Here is a 21940-nt window from a genome sequence, read left to right on the forward strand (position 1 = left end):
AAAAATCAGCATCGGAGCATTTCTTTATAGGACAAGGTTCAATATATTTGGACTATTTAATCGAAACTGACCAAAAATCTAATTCTCACGCAATACTCCATTGACTATAGTAATAGTTCATTTTTTTTATTTGTTTATTTTTTTATTTTTTTATGTAGGTACTTTATTTATTTTAACAAATAAATAATGATTATAGGACAGCTATGTGTATTGTACATAATATTGTATGGTTAAGATTAAAATCATCAACAAAAGTCCATTCCTAACTCACCGTCACCGAATCGTATCCGAGAGCAGCAATAGTGGAACGGCGTAATGTGTAGAAAACGTGTTAATGATTCATATTAACGAGCAGAACACTCTCCGTTGACTTTTTGTGGTATTTTTTTTCTTCGGCAGAAGAAGGAACACCAAAATCGTTTTGCAACCCCGGAAATATGTATCAGGGTAATTACGTCATTGGCTAGTTCGTAAGACATAATAACGCGACAAGTGGAGATAAACAAGATATTATAATATTATGGTCTTTAAACTTTAAATGATGTTGATTGAACCATAACATCAGACGAGTGCAGGTGAGAGTGGGTCATTAACTGTCATTTTCAAGATGAAGACGAATCTGACTGCGCCATTTTATTATGTTGTTAATGACAAAATAAAATCCCGCGATCGATTGCGATAAAAATAATCATATAGGTATTAAAAAAATTATAAACTATTTAGCGTCTAATAGTAAAAAAACTGTTTATTTTTAAACTATCCTATCTTATTAGTGGACAAAACACAAATAGAAAATAACACAAATAGTAATATTGTATATATTACTTTCGGTGACTCGAGAGTTTTAGATGATAAAAAATTTAAAAATACGTATATAATAATAGTGATGACAGTTTAAAAAAGATTTTTAACTGTTTTTTAACAATATTGATAATTTTGAGATTTTTTAATATATTGTATTGACCCAATTTTTCAATCAAAGCTATACAATAGATATTATATATTGGAAAAAAAAGGAAGCGACAGAAAAAATATTATTATAAAAATAAAATATGAATTAATTTATTATCTATCACTACTTATATAAAAAATAATAACGATAGTTACCTTTAAGCAATATAACTGCAATAGCTGATATTTTAAATATTATTTTAACTTTTTCACCTCCAAAAAATGTCCCTCTTTGTGCATATTCCCGCCATCATATTAAGTAATATTTATAAGCAGATATACATATATATGTTTAATGAGTTAATGGGTAACATAATTAAAACTTTTATATTCACAATATTACAGTAAATAATATTGTTCGTAAGATTACAAAAATACTATGTAATAATGTAACTATATAGCCAAAGCTGGGCATTGACGAATTAAAAATTTAAAGTTAAATTAAAAAGTTTTGTTTTATTTTAACTTTTAAGTTTCATTTATTTAACTTAATTGTTTTTTAACTAACGAGAAAATTGTCTAATTCGATTTTCATCCAAGTTAATTTTTTTAAATTTTATTTTATTACATTTTAATTGAAAATTAATTTTTTATGTCAAGAGTTATTTTATATTTTTTTTTGGTTTAAATTATTTTTTTTTTTTAGTGACGATAACTTCAGTACTATATTATCATTAAATCATTTTGACTTGGTAATAAAATAAGATTTTATTTAACTTAATAAAAAGTTTAAAAAATTGTGTTATATTTTCTTTTTAATGCAACTTAACTGAATTAAAATAAACTATTAACTTGCCCAGTTTAGCTCTATATTTAAAACCATGTTAAATTATGCTAAACATTGAAATATTTAATATAATTATGCAAAGAAATCTGATTGATGAAGTGTATGGACCGAGCTCGATCATAGTAAAGGTGGTATTTTTTCTCCCGTTTTGAACCGACGACACTGAGGGAAAATGTTTTCGCGTTACTACCGCAAAGTAAAGCCTCGCTAGTATTATAACATATTCGTGAAAAAATAAAAAAACCTATTCATACGAGTACCTCTACTATCACGCTTTATATTATTTACTTGTGTGGCGTTTTTTGCAAGTCTGTACGCTCGTGCAGTTGTCCAACTAGTGTCGGATGCATCGGATAATATATTATAATATATTATTATAACACATGTAGGTACATTGCACGGTGGCATCGCGTTGTGGGAGTCGTCCTCGTTAACCGTTGCCCAATTTGTCCATTCAATTGTATCTAGATTTATTATATTTTACAGACTTACAGTTCTGACATTTAAAATGCCCGTATACATAGGTTTTTTTATTTCCGCCTGTACACACATGTATTATAATTATACGATTGCGTTTATTGCACCGTCGCGATTAACCCACTTATTAATGTGAATATTATTATATTTTAACAACGATATTACAATAATAGGCACGATAAAATTATACCGTTGCAACTGTTGCAAGGTAGAAGTATAATTAATTTTGTTCTTCGCGCGTCTGTACATATAGTAATTAAGTATCGCATTACATACTATGAATGTATATTATACACACATTACACATAAATGCCCGGTGTAACGTGTAAATAACAAATTAATATCGCACTAATTTGATAATATAGTTTCTTTAATAGTCATTATTAGCTTTGGTTTACACGGCGATATGCGAAAAAAGAAATATTCTAGGTAACTATAAATTATTAGGTATATTATATTACATGGGAGTTTCGTGTTTAATGTCAAAATTGTCGACTATTGATATATTATTATATTATTATTATTATTATATTATGTTTGGGTCGTATCGTCCGAAACAAGCTGTCAATAAAACAAGTTATTTTTTATTTGAACTGTTGTGTTTTATTCGTATGCAAGGAATGAAGGAAATCGATACAAATGTAATTATAATTTATATGCAATAGCATACATAAATAATAGTCCAAAGAGTATCGAAAGACCATTTAACAGTAGGTTATCAGTTTAGCGCGTTAAGATGACTGTAGTAGGTTGCGTGTTAGGAAAAGATATAAGCAATATTGATACGATGGAATTTTTGTGACTTGTCACTGTATTGTGTGTGACAAGTAAATCGATATAACACCGTAGTGTGCGAGTCTAATTTTTTGTAGAATTGTATCACCCATATGAATGCATGGATTATTCAATGTGCTCTTTCGTACTTGAAGACACTGTTCTTATGCCACTTATAGAACGACATACAAATATAAAATGCCGTTATTACAATTGTTGATACTTAAGTTGAAAATCAAATATTGCAAATCTCTTCATTTTGAATATAGAAAAATGTTGGTAATATATTTAAAAATTAAAATGTATGTACCCAAAGTGCTAAAGTTTTGTCGAAAAATTAGGTTTAAATATATCACCTTTTTATATGATTAGTAATTACTTTGGTCTTTTTGAGTAACATAAATAATCAATAGCTATTTCTATGTGTACAAAGGTTTCTCGTTTTTTTTTATTAATTGCCTCTTATAACAGAAACTCTATTATAATAGTAATAACTATTTCAATATTATAAAAACTAATGAATCAACTACTAATGCACAATATTTAATAATAATAAAAAATTCAGTCGAAGTGATTTATAAATGATTGGACATAATAGAAATATGGAATTCAAACTCTATCAGTTTTTTGTTATTGAAGTTCATGTACTGTTTGAAATGTATGCATTTTAAATTATGGCCATGTGTATATTCATATGCAGAAATTGGATATAATTATTGTGGAGATAAACAATTTATTAAATATCTAAAATAAATAAAATTGAATCATAGAAGATTATGAATTTCCCACCATCACACACATCGTGCTTCTTTAAATACGTAGTAGGTACTTGTAAATAATGCATTTTTTGAAATATTTACACTAATTTTAATCTATTTAAAGATACACGCGATTTTAAAGTTTTTTCCCCAATTAAAGCTTGTAAATGTAAATACTGAATATGATATATTGATATCTAATGTTCTATTAATCCTTAAGTTTGACATTATTTTTTCGGAAATTCAAAAATTTCGAAAGGAAATATGAACAGATGTATTTTATAATGCATTTTAAATTAACAATTTTAGTTTGCTTTGATCGGAATTGTTTTTTTCATTCATCAAATTCAATCTTAGTTACTATACTATGCAGCAGAAGCAAGACCTACAATCGTATTTGTAATCAGCGAGCACTGTATAAATTAAAGAAGCATCAAATCGATACCGGGTCCACAACAGGGTGCGATGTTTTATAATAGAACCCGGAGTCTAACACTTCATTCGATGCGTCTTCACTGATCAGTGGAATATATAGTTTCATGCTACGAATATTTTATAGTCCATTGGCGTTTATACATATTATAATACGAGACAAAATCGTAAATAGTGATATACCTATTGTGTACCAATGTTTTGTTATCTGATGGAATTTACACATCCATGCGAATCTTTCGATCTATGAACAATTTTATTATCTCATAAAACGACAAAAAAAAAACTATCTATCTATATATATAATGCATCCGTTTCTTATTCTTCACAACTTATATACGTCGGCACACGGTCGGCGTGCACAGATCTAACATCATACCTATATATTATACTAAGCACACGAATACTATGATATAAAATAATATACACGTCATACATATACCGTATAGTTTGACCACGCCGTTTTCGGGTCATCCGGTTTACTGGTTTTGGCGACCGTGATCTCGAGACGAGTAATTAAAACGAAAACGATCGTAAGACGAACAAACCGTGTGTGTGTTAATAACAATAATAATAATAATATCGTAACGTGCCTCGTATGCGACGTGGAGGGAAGAGAAGGCATCCATAAAATACACGCTCGCGGTACTATAGAGTATAGGTATATTATCGTCGTTCATCCTTTGGCCGGAACGCATATATATAGGTAGTTAGATACGTATAGAGTATTATGAACACATCGTTTCCCCGTTATAAATTGCGCACTAACTACACACATACACGCATAACACATAGACGCTTATAATATGTACGTTTACATGTAGATACATATTATAAATAGATAATAGCTGCTGTGGCAATTTTACAATTGCTTCTTCGTATTGACCATAAAATTAAATACATTTTATAATTTAAGATTAAAATACAAGATTATATATTATATTATTTATATTATTATGAATTCTAATTTTTAATTACTTTTAGAATAACTGACACCCAACAGCAGAAACAAAAATATTCTAAAATGCAATAAATTTCATTGATTGATATTAATATAATATTATGTTGCTGAAATTGTTTCAAAATTTTTTTTATTTAGATATTTAATTCTATATTCTTGATACATAATATTTAAAAAAAAATTCATAGTTAGAAACACAACGATTTTAAAAACATATTTTTTATAGTTTATGTGCGTATATAGCGTTGTATAATATAAATCCGTTTCCTAATTATAGGTATAGGTAATATTCAATATAGAATTATTTTACAGTAAATATAATAAACACGTGTAAGCTATTATAGTACACGTGTAAACACATGTATTTATTATAATCATATAGCTATACAATGTGCATTTAACTATATGCATATTTTTCTGTAAGTACAAGTAGTAAGTACCGATAACGTTTTTAACTGGAAAATTATATCCTACATTCCACATATTATAACATTATGTTATATTGATTATTTAAACTCGCGTGGTGATAATAGGTATAAATGGTATAATATTATTTAGTACTTACAAATATGTAATATTTTCATTGTATAATTTTGTATCTAAACTCGCCAGTGTCCCAAATATATTTTGTCGTCTTTTCTAAAAACACATTTTTTTTAGACATTATCCGTATGGTTTTTATAAATAATATTGTTCTTTATAATTTATTCAGATCTTGCTGAATACACGATAACAGTTGGAAGAGGTACCTATAATGATAAGGTCGGATAACAAAAATTTGTTAATATTTCATTAGTAAATAGACTTTGTTAATTTGCTTCTATTGATCAATATTAAGGCTTTAGGTTTTCGATTACTATAGTCGGTACATTACGCGTATTGTCTAGAAAAGAAAAACTTCTATAGTCAAAACATTATTATTAATGAGCCAGATGGATATTATAACAAACAATGAAAGTAGAATATTATTCCTGTAGGAAAAGAACGCTAGCTTTGTTGTAAGTGTTGTAAGCCGTAACCTATATATATATTATATGTATTTGGTGAATACATCAACACCAGCTAATCAACACACAGTATCATTAAATTACATCGTGTCGTCCTCGGTTCGTTACACTGACTACGTACTTGTCTTTAAAATATATAGTTTGGAATATCTTTCAATTAGATTTTCTAATATTTTTAGATTGCACCTATTTGATTGAAACTCTAAAATAAATTTCGTGCTAGTCAGCTTTCTTACCTGTGTGGAGTATACAAAATCATACGCTTTTGCATTCATCCCGGGTTCTAATTATTTCAGAAAATATTTTGCAATTATTGAAATTAACTAATACAACAACGCAAGACTACTGCAAACCGAATAATTCGACTGCACAGTTGTTTGAATACGATTTATTTTATTGTACCCATCGTGAAAGTAATAAATAATTAAGTGTATAATAATGCACAGTTATTATGATAAAAATAACTTCCAATCGATTTGATTTCTCAGTAAGAATAGGTACCGCATTAATAATTGGTTAATGATCGAAATATTGTTAAATACGTATAATATTACCATTTTCTTTCTCATTTGTGCAAAATCAGATCTTTCCTTGCATTCCGGTAGAAAAGTAAATTTCTTTTTCAATAAATATTTACAAAAAGTTACAATTCTCGCTGCATAATTCTGCTTATTTACATTGCCAATGCAAGCTATAATAATAATCTTTATTTATTGAAATAAATTCTAATTACATTTTTTTTTGCATTTGACAATATTGATGATATTATAATTATTTATATTATACTATATTGAGCTATACATTATACAAATATAACACATCATAATATAGTACCTACGCATACAATGAATTACCAACATATAAAATATATTATTTTTACTCATCCTTATTAACAAAAAGAAAAGCACAATTAGTCTTTTTTAAGAAAAAATGATATTTATTGTATTATAATAGATAATAATAGATTAATTTTTAATAAAAAAAATGTTTGATAAAATGTTTATTAGATACCTACCAAGTATATATTATTATATAATATAGGCACAAGTGCCATTTTTAAGTTTCTGTATGCAATTTAAAATTCTTTTAATATATCCGTTATGCTTATCCATAATTTCATATCTATCTTTTTTTTAAGTTTAACTTATGACTTAACTAAATAAATATTTTTTTTGAACTTTTTACCAGGTTACTAATTAGTAATTAATTACTACATTTTAAAACGTTCTAAGTATGTTTTTCCTAACTTGTTTATATTTTCAATTTAAATTCTATAATGTTGATAGGAGGTATATTATTATATTAAACTATTTTTCTATAGTAATAAATAATTATCAACTGTGGTTTCCTTCCTCTGACCTGTTTTTCATAAATATTTTTTTCTGATTGTCAAGAAACTAAATGTTCATTTCCGAGCTAAAGCCGTTTACTGTTTTTAATAACTCCTAAAATTTTTCTTCTTCGTATTATTTTTAATATATTAATAGGTACAACAGAGTTTTTTTTAAAAAAATAACTCAATAATTTAATAATCACCATTGGGAAATGCACAGTAAATAAATAAACTTGAAATATAAAATTTTTTGTCATCAGTGTTACTAATATTATTTTTTTCCAAATATGTGGATATTTGTAGTGGTGAAAGGTATGCATCTGACCAATTTTAAAATATTATTTTTTAATTTATGTATATCATATTTGTTTATACATTTTACATATTATTTTACAATGTAGAATTATGATGATTCTTTGAAGCATAATTCAAATTATTATTTATAGTAATCGACATATTTTTATACCTATGTATTTTTATATTTAAACTAGCAAACATATGGAAGATAAAAGAAATTATTATAAACTTCGAGTTACTGTCTGCCATACGTTCTTATTAAATTGGTCTTAATTAATAATTTGTATATGTTAAAATGAGTTGAATATTATTAATATGATAATTTCATTTAACAATTTAAGGATTACTTCAATATACCCATAATATCAAACAGGAATTAAAATAGATAACACTGTAACTGCTATTACAAATTAGGACGATTGGTTTTGAAAATTATAACTTATTGGCTTCTGCAAACATCAAAATAAATAATAAATTTTTAAATGTAAACTTACCTATATAATTTTAAAACAACAATTATATTGTAATTATATATAAATATATAGTAAAACTGTACGAATTTTGTCTATACTGTAAAACTTCAACAGATAATTGAGAGTTTGAGACTATAATATATAAAAAATACTGAAATTAAATTTTTCATTGTATCATATATTTATTAATAGCAGCTTTTTATTATTTTATTTTTATTTTTCAGGGATTTTTTTGGGCTACTATGCCTTATGGTATGTTTTTTCATAAGCGAATCAAAGGCTCAATGCCCATGGCAAACGGATCCATCATCCGCAGAGCTTCAATCCTCATGTATATGTTCAACAAACATGGCACAAGAATTATCCGTGCAGTGTGATCTTGTAAATTATGAAGTATTGATGCAAACACTGGATAAATATTCGCAGGGAACACTGGACTTACTTTATATAAATAATAGCTCAGTTAAAACTATTGACGACTCTAGTTTCGCCAACCTTAAAATTCACAACTTACAATTATCAGGCTGTCAAATACAAACAATATCACCAACAGCATTTAAAGGACTAGAACTATATTTAAGACATTTAAGTCTACAAGACAATAAAATAGACGAAATACCTAATTTAGAAGGACTCATTAACTTAACATTATTGGACCTTTCAAGAAATCGAATTTCAAGAGTTCCAGATGATGTGTTTGCTTCATTAAAAAATTTACAAACAATAAAATTAGCAGATAACAACCTCACGTTATCCAAAAATGCATTTAGAGGTCTTGAAAACAGTTTAAAGAATTTAAATCTTAAAGGAACAAATCAGAAATCTTTACCCGAATGTATAAGAAGCTTAAAAAATTTGGCATTTTTAGATTTAGCACAAAATATTTTGAGTGAACTACCAGGAACTTCTGCACATATTTTTCAAGGTTTAGGAGCTTTAACAGCTCTCAACTTAGAAAGAAACGTAATTCAGTCTTTGGGAGAATTTACGTTTGATGGTGTCAAAAATACACTAAGTTCACTAAGTTTGCTTAATAATTTACTCACAGATTATCCGACTGCAGCTATTAGTAAGCTACCAGAACTAAGAGTATTAGATCTTGGCTTTAACCTCATTAAAGAAATACCAAATGATGCGTTCCTAGCAAATCCTTCTTTAACCTTACTGGCATTGGATGGAAATCCTATCGAAACTATTCCTAAAAAAGCATTTACGCATCTAAATACTACATTGCGTGGATTAAGCTTAGGAGGACGATACTTACAATGCGATTGCCGGATCCGATGGGTTATAGAATGGATTAAAAATGGTGATTTACAAGTGACTAGCAGAGAAAGAAATCCACAGTTTTGTGCTAGTCCATCATTTCTTAAAAATAAACATTTCTATAAAATCGATCCTTCAGGTATGAATGGGTTTATTTAGTTTATTATAGATTATTTTTACAATTAATATTTTAAATTACAGAAATGGTATGCGATAACGACCAAAGCCCTTCTGATGCATCGGCAGTGTTAGATACAATTATAGAAGAAGATGATGAGGATTCCCAACATCCGATTGGAACTGGTGTTGGATATGCTAGTCCTACAATTGTTTCACCCGATATATTTCCGACATCGAAAAATAAGTTTAAAAAGAATCCTCCGATAGCAGAAGTAGAAGTTGTGAAAAACACTAATACTTCTGAATTACTTGGAATCATGGAAACTACAAGAACTATCCCTTCGACTACGGAAAGCACTACAGTTGCAGTTGATACAACAACAAAGTATTTAGCACAAAACTCTACAAATGTTAGTAAATTGAATAACCAATAACATATAGGATACAGAAAATATAGTTAACATTTTAATATGTGATTTTTTCAGACTAAACCAACGAACACAAGTCGTAAGGCCAATTTAGTTATAACACGACCACAGACAGTACAGACGTCTCAGAAACCACCACTAATACTAGGTACTTACCCTAAAAAACAAGTTCAAGAAGTCATCATAAGGAGTGTTCATAGGCAAGATAATTCCGTGATAATTCAATGGGATTCCGAAACGGCAAATATCTTGGGATTCCGAGTTGTATATAGGCTTTTTGGAGACCGCACTTTTAAACAGGGGCCACCGCTCGAAACCAGTGAACGAGAATTTAAAATTAAAAATGTACCATACCAGGTAAATAAAAATAGACATAAAACTAATTTGCAGTAAATTACGGAGATACTTATATAATCTAATATCCGGTATATTAATATGCATAATTATAATTTGTGGTTTTGTAGATTTTAATTTAAAACAATAGTCACCAACGATTTTCAGGCTGCATGTAGTTATCAATATGGATAAAATAACTATAAATCTGTTTTTTTAAATATAACATATGCATGTATGTCTTAAATATTTTAAATGGTGCTTGAAACCATTCAAAAACAATATAGGAAAAAAATTAAAAATAATAATAATAAGAAAAATAAGAAAACCTCTATAAAATGTAAATTTATTTTTAAACATATTACCTACCTATTTAATATTAACACCTAATCAGTAATTATTAATTACTATTTAATACCTTATAATTGTATTCCAAATGATAATAAAATATATTTTTAAACCAAAACCGTAAATCCCTAAATTAATAGATCACAAAAAGTTGAATACCTATCTCACATAAGGCCCAAAACTTTAAAAAGGAAAACTATAAACAATATAGACACTCACGGATATTATTATTATTGTGATTAATAACTATTGCTGTTAATGCAGGAATGTATTATCGTGTGCGTTATATCTCTGGAAGAAATAACCATCACGCCGGACACGGTCCCGTACAGCCAGTGCCGGGAAATACGGACAGCGGTTACAATGACGAGTAACATGGACCGAATAACGATAGCAGCGAGCGCAGCCATATGCGGCACAGTATTGATCGCCGTCGTCGTGTTCATTGCGGCTAGTAAACGTCGCGCTAAAAAGCTGCAAACGTTGCACCACTCGGTAGCATCCTGCCATCCAAACAAAACCGGCATCCCGGTCGGCACCTTGCCAGCGAATTGTTACGCCGGACCAAACGCAGGCCAAATGTCCTCGTTGGCCGCCCTAAATGCGTTTAACAGTCACAAAGATTGGGACCAGGGTTCGGTATATAGCAATCGGAGTCTAAATCCATCCCGAATGTATCGAGTGGCCGATAGCAGACAAGGTGAGAATGTCATAACAATTTGTAATGCTGCAAAGAGCATCAACTATTCCCCAGTTAAATCATTAGATGCATTTATCATAACCAACTGATGCGTTAATTTGTTTTTAGGACTCAACGAAGATTTACACTCTAACGTTTCAAACTTCAGCGCGAAACCGCCGAAAATGCGTTCGGTCGCTGACGGCCAGTCGCAAAACAGTTTCTCAAACAACTCCATGAGGTATTTGGGCGGAACCAACGCATACGCGTCCGATCTGGTGAATTCCAGACCCGGTAAGTCGATGGATGAGCCGATAACCTTATAAACAATATTAACAATAATAAACGAATTAAACTGTTCGGCAGAATTGAGGCAGTCGCGGCAGTCGTTGGCCGTCTCCGAGAGGATGTCGCACATTAGTTATCCGGGCAGTGGCCGCACGAACACGTCGCGTAATAAGCCCAGACAACGTTCGAGAACCAGAGAGGGTACGCAAAACAGACCGCCCAGTAGATACAGTCACACCGGTTCCCATCACACGCTCAACAATTATTGCGGCGGAGACACGTCGGATAACTGGACCGATCACGATATGGACATATACATGACCAGAAATCCAACAGCCAGAAACGGTCTTGTGCCACTATAAAACGTTGTTGTAATATTATATTATTATTAGCCATTAGATGTACGATATGCGCATAATACACACTATATACAAATTACAATATACGTACACAGTAGATATATATATAATATAATAAGCACTTGGAGCTCAATTGGAATTAATTTATTTGTAGCATTTATTTTATGCAACTATGACATTTCAGTATATTATAACTATATGATATTAGAATATGATTTTATTACTATTACATGTCCGTTAAAGGACATAGAAAGGAAAGGAATTAGACTTAAGACTACAAAAGTCATTTACAAAATTGCGATAGGTTCCATAATTATTTTCTTCGGCATATTAATTAAATGACTTTTTTACGTAAATTACATTTGTCATTTAACACTGTTCATTTTTAATATTATCTTAGTTCTTAAGTCCAAATAATATATATTCATTTATAATCATATGATAATAAGCAATTGAATAATATTATAATTTACTTATTTTCACATCGTATGATTAAATAAGAATAATTATTGTTTTGTACCATATAGATTGTAGATAGGTAACTACCTAATATATTATACATTGTTCTAAGTGCCTATTTTATACAAATCCAATTTAACTAAAAACATATAAAATCTAAAGTTTGCTTATCTAATAATAAATAGGTGTAGTTAGTAATAATTTTACAGATTATTATAATTTTATTTTTTTATTTTTTTATTTATAAGTAATTGAGGTACTACTAAGATTATAACGAGTTATGTCCTACCTCACCACACACAACTCGTATGCCTATGACAATAACAATAATTTAATATTAAATAATAATTTTAAATCAAATTTACTATTAATTGTTGTTCAATATATTTACGTTTATAATTATTGTAAAGATATTAGAAATTGACAATAAATTAATAAAATTATATTTATTTATTGTCAATTTCTATGTATTAAATACTATAATATTAAAAAGTATTCAATAAATAATTGTATATAAAATATTATGTAATTATTCAATTAAAATCAATTATATTTAAGCTTATACATATATTATAACATAATTAGTATACAGTAGTATAAGTTACATACGTTTTAAATTATTAAATCATTTGATACATGCCAAGTTGTGTTAGATATTTTTTTAAATACATTTTTTTCTGAAGTTGAAATAGCTAACCAACTACTCGCTAATTGGATAGAATTAGGTATAAATATCAACAGTCACTTGGTAAAACGACGAAGAAAGTGTATGAAAATATACATAGTAGACAATATAATATTTCCTAAAATAACTATATCGCTAGATCCAAGAATAGTGATAAGTGACTTTGTCGGTTCAAGTAGTAAAAATGTAATAGGGTTATAGTAACGTAGCATGATATAAATTCTGAGCGGAGCGATGAATGTATTGATATTAGGGTGGAATTTAATCGCCTGACAGAAAAAGACATTAACACGATAAGAATATGAATTAAAAAGAAAATTATTACAATGATTCTATTCTCAAAAGTAAAAGGGTTTGCCCGACAAGAGGAAAATGTAAGTGACTGAAAAATGTATTGCACGTGAAATAAAAACATTTACATTATACTTTTTACGACCGCACAAAATGATAAACGTCAAACGTTTAACGAAAAAAACATATTGCTATTGACACATACGGTAAAAAAAAATTATAAATAAATAAAAAGGGGGATCACTGTCAAAAAAACAGTTATTAAAACTTACACGAGTAATTATTAACCAATGTGCGTTTTTTGCCCTTGATCTGTCTTCTTTTTTTTTCTTTTAACCCGTTAGTATGGATTCTGCTTTCGGAGTGGGTCCACTAGTCTCAGTTGAATCTAGATTCCCATGACATGTTTGCAAATTAAATATGTGAAAAAATAAGGATAGTTGCATTCTCATGCCTCAAAAATTTTTTATTGATAAATATTTTCCAGATGCACTAATAAATAGGCTGTAATTTGTTAAAACTAGTTCATTTTCCCATTGTGTCTTGGTAGATGATCACGTATAAAGGAGTGTTTACTCGACATGAAAGAATTCGCAAAAAAATGTTATACAGTCTGGATCTTCGCGAATCTTTTGCAGTATCTTCACCGCCAATGATGCACAGTAGTCCATTGTACCAATGATATATGGTCCGAATTCCAATAAAGTGAATGCAGTTTGGATCTCGAAATGTCAATCATTTGACAGTCAGGTACATTACGTTATTTAGAAATTTATCTACTAGAAGTCTTTCCCAGAGTGTGTGTTAACTTTTTATGATTGAACTAGTCGCTTCAATATTTAATTATATATATTATAAATTAGTCGTTGTCAACTATCCAGGCGAAGCTCTTTCACTAGATCATTTTAAAATCCGTTATTCTTCAAAGTACTGCAAACACTCGTCCACTTTATGGTCATTGTTGCCGCTCAATTTTGATAGAAAAGGGTATCTTATCTTCAAAAAAGAGCTTTTATCTGCAATGGTTTGCTCAGCGCTAATACCAAGCTTCAACTTTATACCTTTTACCATCTTTGTTTAACTCATAAAAAGATTTTTTTTTATGTTCTTCGACATGATATTAAAAAAACACATAATTCGTTCTGTGGGCATCCAAAGACGTTTATTATGAATTTCAAATTACATAAATCATACATGTTATCAAATCTTAAATCGTTATCAATTGGATCCAAACAAAGTACAAACTAAGATGCCTATTTACAATGTATACAAAATAAATTATTAAATTAATTTTGTTTGTTAAAACAATTTAAAACAATTTAGAGCATTTTTTTATTTTGTGAATAGATTTAATAGATTTATCTGTATTAAAAGACTATAAATTACGAACTTATTTTATTTTATATACATTTTAAATATGTATTTTGTTTTGTTTTGTTTGGATCCAAAACGAAATTTTAATAAGCATTTCTGATGTTCGTGACGTCACACTAATCTTCCGTATTATGAGTCCAAAAAAGTAGTAAACTATATCATAAGCTAACTTATGAGTTATGAAACTTCCATTTTTCATTTTATATAGACAATTGTAATTTTTATAGATTTTTCGACAATCAATAAGTTGTATAAACATTACAAAATGTCAAGGCATTTATATCTTAATGCTTCTTCAAAGAAGTAAAAAGAAATCGCAAAAAAAATTAATGTCTTACTTAGTCTAATAATTTTTTTTCTGTTCTTCCTAAAGAAAACATCAACTTATTTTTACCTTTTACTAATACTCCAATAAACTATAAATAATGACCAACAAGTATCAGAAAATCAAAAGTATATCAAAATTTTACTTTAAACTATAATAAATTATATTAATAACTCATCATTCTTTAAAAACATTTCAGAACAATTCACTGGAAATTCGATTACAATAAAACATATCCATATGATTTTTGAACATGAAAAATTCTTTATACACAGAAAATCTATTATAACTTTTTCAGTAAAGGACGAAATATCCACTAGATCAAGAAATGTACGTTATTAAATAAATTTGGAAGTAAATTATTGAATATAAGTATTGAGGAAAATTGTTGCTGTAATACAATTGCTATCGTCACACGGAGAAAATCAAATAATTGGATCTCAATATAACAGGATTTATTTAGGCTGTTTAGAGTTAATACACCAAATTGAACTATTTCTTTTAAATCATTTAAAGAAATATGGATATCAAGGCAAAGAAAATCCTTCATATTTATCAAGCTAATGTTTGTAATTAGTTTATTAACATAATGGGGAAACAAGTGTTAAATAAAGTTATTTCGGAATTAAAAATGACTAAATATTATTAGATTAGGTAACGTTGATTTTATTAATGGTCGTTCTCATATTGATTAAATGTCGTTCATTACTCAGTATATTAATGATGACACTCCAGTTAAACGTTTTTTGGAATCTTTTTCATTTGATGAAGAATATTGCCAAACAAAATAATATCTTTTAGAACTCTGTCATCGATGATAATTATCAACTGTATTAGGAAACATTCATTTTCAGAGTTAAATATAATTAAAGAAGAACTTAAAAGTATCGCAAACCAGAAACGGTTAAACTACCTATCTTTAATGTTTATCAAACATGAACTATTATTAAGCTTAGATTATGAAAACGTTATAGAAGAGTTTGCAAATTAAAAAACTAGGAAGAAATCATTAAAAATTATTTAAAGATTAAAAACGACACAAATATAGATAAACCACTATACATACATTTTTGTACATTTATTTTACTTGTTTTTAAAACTTCATTTATTTTTCTTCAGTAAAATGTATAAATATATAAATAATTCATATTATTATGTTCACGTTTTAATTAATACGGAAGTACTCTTTTAATCTTACATTTTTAAATCCTAATAAATAATAAAGTACCAGAGATTCAATCAGAAATTTAATTTTTACTGATAAGTATGATATTTAATACCAAGTTAATAATAATATGTGTTAAAAATGTATATATCATAAAAGCCCTTGAAATTGTATCGGAGCTTTTAATACAACTCTGGATATTAACAATAATCGGTAGAAGTCTTCTACATCGCATTTCAATTTTTGTTAGTTACATTTGTGACGTATTTTTGATTAACAGCATAGTTGGGTAGACCACGTGGAGGGTTTCATGTTTGTTATAGAATTTCCTGGTCTAAACTTCTACGACAGATATGAAATCTACATGCTATCTACAATACAAGAACTGCAATCAAAAATCAAGAAGTTTCGGATATATTATTTTGTTGAACAACCAGGATCAGTTTTACATTTCTTTTTCGAAGAACGAGAATCTGTTTCCCATTTATTTTCTTGGGCAACAAGGTGCAGTTTCACATTTCTTTTTTGGACAACAAGGTGTAATTTCACATTTCATTTTTGGACAACAAGGTGTAATTTCACATTTCTTTTTGGGACAACAACAAGGATTAGTTTCGCATTTCTTAGGACAACAACAAGCTTCGAAATTGCACTTAATTTGCTCAATTGTCTCAGATAATGAACACATTTGTTTTAGTTGAGATTCTCTTTCACAAATTGTATTTTTCAGTTCACTTATTGCCTTACATTTACATTCGTTTTCTTGCTGCAACTCTGTGACTTTTTTCTTTGTGGAACATAAATCATTGTTCTTTACACAAATTTCTTCTTGTAATTTCTGTATCCGGTTTTTCATTTCTAAATGATTTTTAGCACTCGCTTTATTCACTTCTATTAATTTTGAAGCAAACTTTTTGGATTTACATTTCTCGTCATTTAATTTACACATAGCTTCATCGTATCGTATCTCCAAGTCGTTAATTTTTTTGCAGCTTTTTTTCAACTCATTTGATAAATGTTCTCGGTCTTGCATAAATCTTTCTTCCAAACGCGTAGCAGATAATTTTGTGTCACATAAGCTCTTTTTTGTGTATTTTAGATCAACATTTAACATCCCATTTGTCTCACTTAATTTATTGCATTCATTTTTACACTCTTCAAAGTCTCTGCGAACTTTACAGAGTTCCTGTTCACCAGACTTCAAATTTGTCTTTAATTTATTAATTATACTGTTCTTTTCTTCCAATTCCGACTAAAAAATATCAATACAACTATGTAAATATCTTAATAATGTTATAAAGTATTAAAGTAAACATAAATCTACGACTTGTAGCACATTCCTCGCCATATAGTGTATATTTAATGTTAGGTAGGTTACCTATATAATTATATAACTGCATGATAGATTATTCTAACATAAAGCAGCTGAGCTAATTTCGGTCAAATCTGACTTTAAACTAGAGATGTTCCGAGTACCCGGCAATTAGATACTCGATGGCCGAGTACTCGATTTCATATTTAAAACTCGGTCCTTACCCGGTACCCGTCGTAATACTAAATTTGTATCCGGCATTTACTCGGTACCCGGCGTAATACCTTCATTTTTACCCGGTCCTTGCTCGGTACCGACGTAATACCTACATTTTTACCCGGCTCTTATTCAGTAGTCGGTAGACTCGGTAGAGGGATTCGCTCACACGACAGTACGACACAACTATTTTAAATATTTTTTATTGTATAGTAATAATATTAATTACTGACAGGGTACCTAATGTTTAATACCTATTATAATTTTATTTGTTTAATTTTTATGTTTTTATGTTAATACTCAGTAGTGTTTCTGTGTTTGTCAAAGTAGTATATTATAATTGCTTAACTAATAATTATTAACTTATAATTAATATTATTTATAATTTTTCAACCAATAATCGCGAATACACATTTTTTATTTATATTTCTACTCGGCCAGTACTCGGTACCCGGTTTATAACAAATTATCTACACGGAACATCTCTACTTTAAACATTTAAAAGTTAAACCATAATAATTTGGTAACATATATTTTAGTTGTTAAACTGAAAGACTGGTGACAGTAAATATAAGCCAAACGCCTTCTTCAAAATTGTTCTTTGATCATACGGGAAAAATAATTGTTATAGTCAAAACATCAAATAAAACATACAGCCAAATTAAAGAATCTTAGGTTAATTACATTTGTGATAACATAAATAGAAATTAATCGAAAAATGTATAACAAATAATAAGTAGCCATGTAGATATACACATAGAACAATTTTAACTAATATTATACAATCATTATCGGATTATCGATATAATAATATTCACTGTTCCTGCAGGAACTTTGTATAATAAATTGATATAATGTAAGTATTTGTAATTAATATATTTTAATATTCATAAATTTAGATTTATGTAAATTAAAATAATTAAACCATATAAAATTATTTTTTTATAATATTCTAATGCCAATTATATTTATAAATTGTATCATTTTCAAATAAAAAAAGGAAGTATTATTTACTTTAGTTGTACATAATTCCCTCTGAGCGCATTTCAAAGCTGTTTCCATTTCTGTTAAATCTGATTGTAATTTATTTTCATTGCATCTTAGAGTTCTTAATTGACGGTTTAAGCTGTTGTTATCGTCTTCCAGTTTCCTGTACTTGAGTTCCAATTGGTATTCTGTATCCGCAGCTTTCTTAAGCTTTTCTGATTGAATATCACACGTTGCTAATAGTTCATTGAACGATTTCTTATAGTTTCCATTATTACTGTTTTCATTACTTTGTTCAAATTGTGTGTATGTTTGTTGTAAATCATTCCTTTCGGAAACCGCCGCATCAAACTCTACTAATTTTTTAGTTAACTTACATATTTTTTCCTTTTGACAGGATATAATCTCTTCTAACTCTTGTGTCTTGTCTTCTGAGTACATCTATAAATAAATATAATTTTAGATAAGTATTTTGGTTGTCAATATAACATTAGTACATAATACATATATAATATTGTATATACTGTATACCTAACTTACTTCGTATGGATTTATTATTTGTATAAATTTAGAATAAAATTTAAATTTTAAATTTAGGTAACAAAATTTGTGAATAATTTGTTTTATTTATGTATTTTAATTTGTAGTTAATCGTATTGTTTGTTAATAAATAAACAAAATTTATGTTACTATACTTAAAACACTAATAAACAAAATTACTAAAATGGAGTCATAACGTAGATGCCAAGATAATATTTATTTTAATTTATTACGTATTCAATTTTTTTAATGAACTCAAAATTGATTTTTTTTAATTTTTTAAAGTCCTTTTCAAGTAATTCATGAAGTTTCATAGTGAAACATTTTAATTGTTATGTTTAATTTCGTAAAATAGTCTAATGTAAGGTGATTTATTGTAAATTTTAAAAATTAATGTTTAGAATTACTAATTAGATAAAATTGGTAAAAGTATCAAGTATTATTTTCTTTATAGTTAAGTTGTTTTTGTTTAATAGGTTTATCAGGTAAATGTATGTTTAGAAATTTTGTCCCAAAAGATATTCGTGTCAACATCGTTGCTGTATCAAGTCAATATTTTCAAATTTCAGATTTTTTTTATGAAATAATATTTATACCTCATTTATTTTATAAATTACCAAATTGTTTAAAAAAAAATTAGAGCATATTTGGCTATTTTTTAGAGCATATTTGTATGGTTTTAAGGGACTTAAATCCGGTCTCTAACCATAATATTATATTATTATTTTAATAATAAATTTTAATTTATATATCATCAATAAATAATTTATTCCGATTTAAGAAGAAATTACTATAATTTCACGTTCATATGCAAATTATTAAAATAACTTTATAATTAAGTTTTACGTGGTTTATTAAAAATAACAAAAGAAGTAAGTACGACAGAAGAATTCTGATTTCACCAAAATGGTAAATATATAAATACTAACATTTTTGGTATTTTAATCCTAAAAACATGATTTAAAAAAAAAATCAAGCATTTGGAAGTTTTTTACCATAATTTTCAAATGAAGTTTGAGAGACTTTTTTTATAAAGTACCTACCATCAAATTAAGCATGCAAAAAACACACATTTTCCAAAAAATTGCTTGAGAGCTACACTACATTTATGCCGCTGTTAACATAAATTATTGAAATTTATTTCCGAGATAATTGGATATTTTCAAAACTCTTTATCGGGACACCGGGACTCCAGTTGCGTAACTATGGGATGGTAAGGCACGACAATGCCTCGGAGCCCTCGACCCTTATAAATACAATTTGTATTATAAAATATGGTAAGCAAGTGGGTATTGCTCTGATGTATTATATACGTTCGTAATGTATACTGTATTAGTGATGGGGAGTAGGTCACTATAATGTATGTGTTAAATTTGAATGCAATGATAGGTATCATTGTATACGAAAACGATTCTGAACGGAGATGATTAATTGTCAGTCTAGGATAATTAGTAGGATATATTATATTATTACATATCTTTTAATTGTAATTTGTAATATATCGTTATTTTACGCGATTTCGTAAAAAATTAAATTTCATACGCTTACAAAATGTTTTCTATATTGACGTTGGAGTTAATTTTACAGTTATTTGAAGGAAAACTTATGGAAAACCTTTTATTGATTTTTTTTAACCTTAGGTGTAAATCACAAAAATTTTATGAATTTTCAATTTCAAAATTCCTTGCTATAATTTTTGCGATTTTGACATATTTCGTAAACATTTAAACTTTAAATGCTTATAAACAAAAATTGTGACTAATGATTTTTAATTTTTTTTACTACAATAAGTAAAAAATAATAGATTTTGTATTAAGTTTTAAAGATTTTTTGGAAAGCCAAATTTTTTTTATTGGCATTTCAAGAAAAAAAATGTAAAAAAATCAAAAATTTAAATTGTCTACAAATAGCTTTAAAAAAATTCAAAATATTTTGAAAATTTAATCATAAATAGATAACGCTAATATAAAAATTTGGTGAAAATTCTAAGTATTTACAATGATTGGTTTTTGAGTTACAGCAAAATAAAAAAATTGTTTTTGTCGAAAATTGATTATGCTTAAAAATTTCCGTTTTTCTGTTACTTTTAAGGTTTTACCTGACGCTTTTGAAAACTACAGGAAATTTATTTATTTCCAAAATATCAACTAGATTCATTTTCCTTTATAAAAAGGGGACTGAAGTAATAAATCAAAGCATTATTTCTACTCTAAAACGTGATGACAGACACAAAAATAAAAATAAAACATAATTAATCACTCCGTTCAGAATCTAAAATTTATATTATACAAACATTTGAATTTTATTTTAAAATTCACGAGACAGGTACTGTTAAAAAAAATTGTAAAACATTAAAACAGCCAAAACATACATCTCATATTATTAGAAAACAGACAAATGGACACTAAAGAACTAATAAAAATATTTTCTGAAGTGAAAGCTAGAAAAAAAACTTTGAATAGCTATACTTTGTAGTTTTGTACATATAACATATAACATAAATAAACTTACTATA

At 27.7% G+C, this 21940-nt stretch overlaps 2 protein-coding genes across 2 annotated transcripts in view; one reads left to right on the forward strand and one right to left on the reverse strand.

The window, feature by feature from the left end:
* The window catches only part of LOC132924363 (leucine-rich repeat and fibronectin type III domain-containing protein 1-like protein), a 38774-nt gene extending 25601 nt beyond the window's left edge, over window positions 1-13173 (forward strand). Inside the window, exons 3-8 of the mRNA XM_060988622.1 lie at window positions 8475-9655; window positions 9718-10046; window positions 10122-10421; window positions 11010-11445; window positions 11554-11718; window positions 11791-13173. Of these exons, the coding sequence (XP_060844605.1) occupies window positions 8475-9655; window positions 9718-10046; window positions 10122-10421; window positions 11010-11445; window positions 11554-11718; window positions 11791-12074 (2695 nt within the window). The 3' untranslated portion in view covers window positions 12075-13173. The remainder of the gene's footprint in view (window positions 1-8474; window positions 9656-9717; window positions 10047-10121; window positions 10422-11009; window positions 11446-11553; window positions 11719-11790) is intronic.
* A 3681-nt stretch (window positions 13174-16854) lies between these two features.
* LOC132925200 (tropomyosin-like) lies at window positions 16855-19326 on the reverse strand. The gene is made up of 2 exons (XM_060989613.1): window positions 18913-19326; window positions 16855-17622 (listed from the first exon to the last, which is right to left on the reverse strand). The coding sequence occupies exons 1-2, from the start codon at window positions 19324-19326 to the stop codon at window positions 16855-16857; spliced, it is 1182 nt and encodes a 393-aa protein (XP_060845596.1).
* Window positions 19327-21940: the final 2614 nt, after the last annotated feature.

Source organism: Rhopalosiphum padi, chromosome 3 (genome assembly GCF_020882245.1).
Source record: "Rhopalosiphum padi isolate XX-2018 chromosome 3, ASM2088224v1, whole genome shotgun sequence".
Lineage (NCBI taxonomy): Eukaryota > Metazoa > Arthropoda > Insecta > Hemiptera > Aphididae > Rhopalosiphum > Rhopalosiphum padi.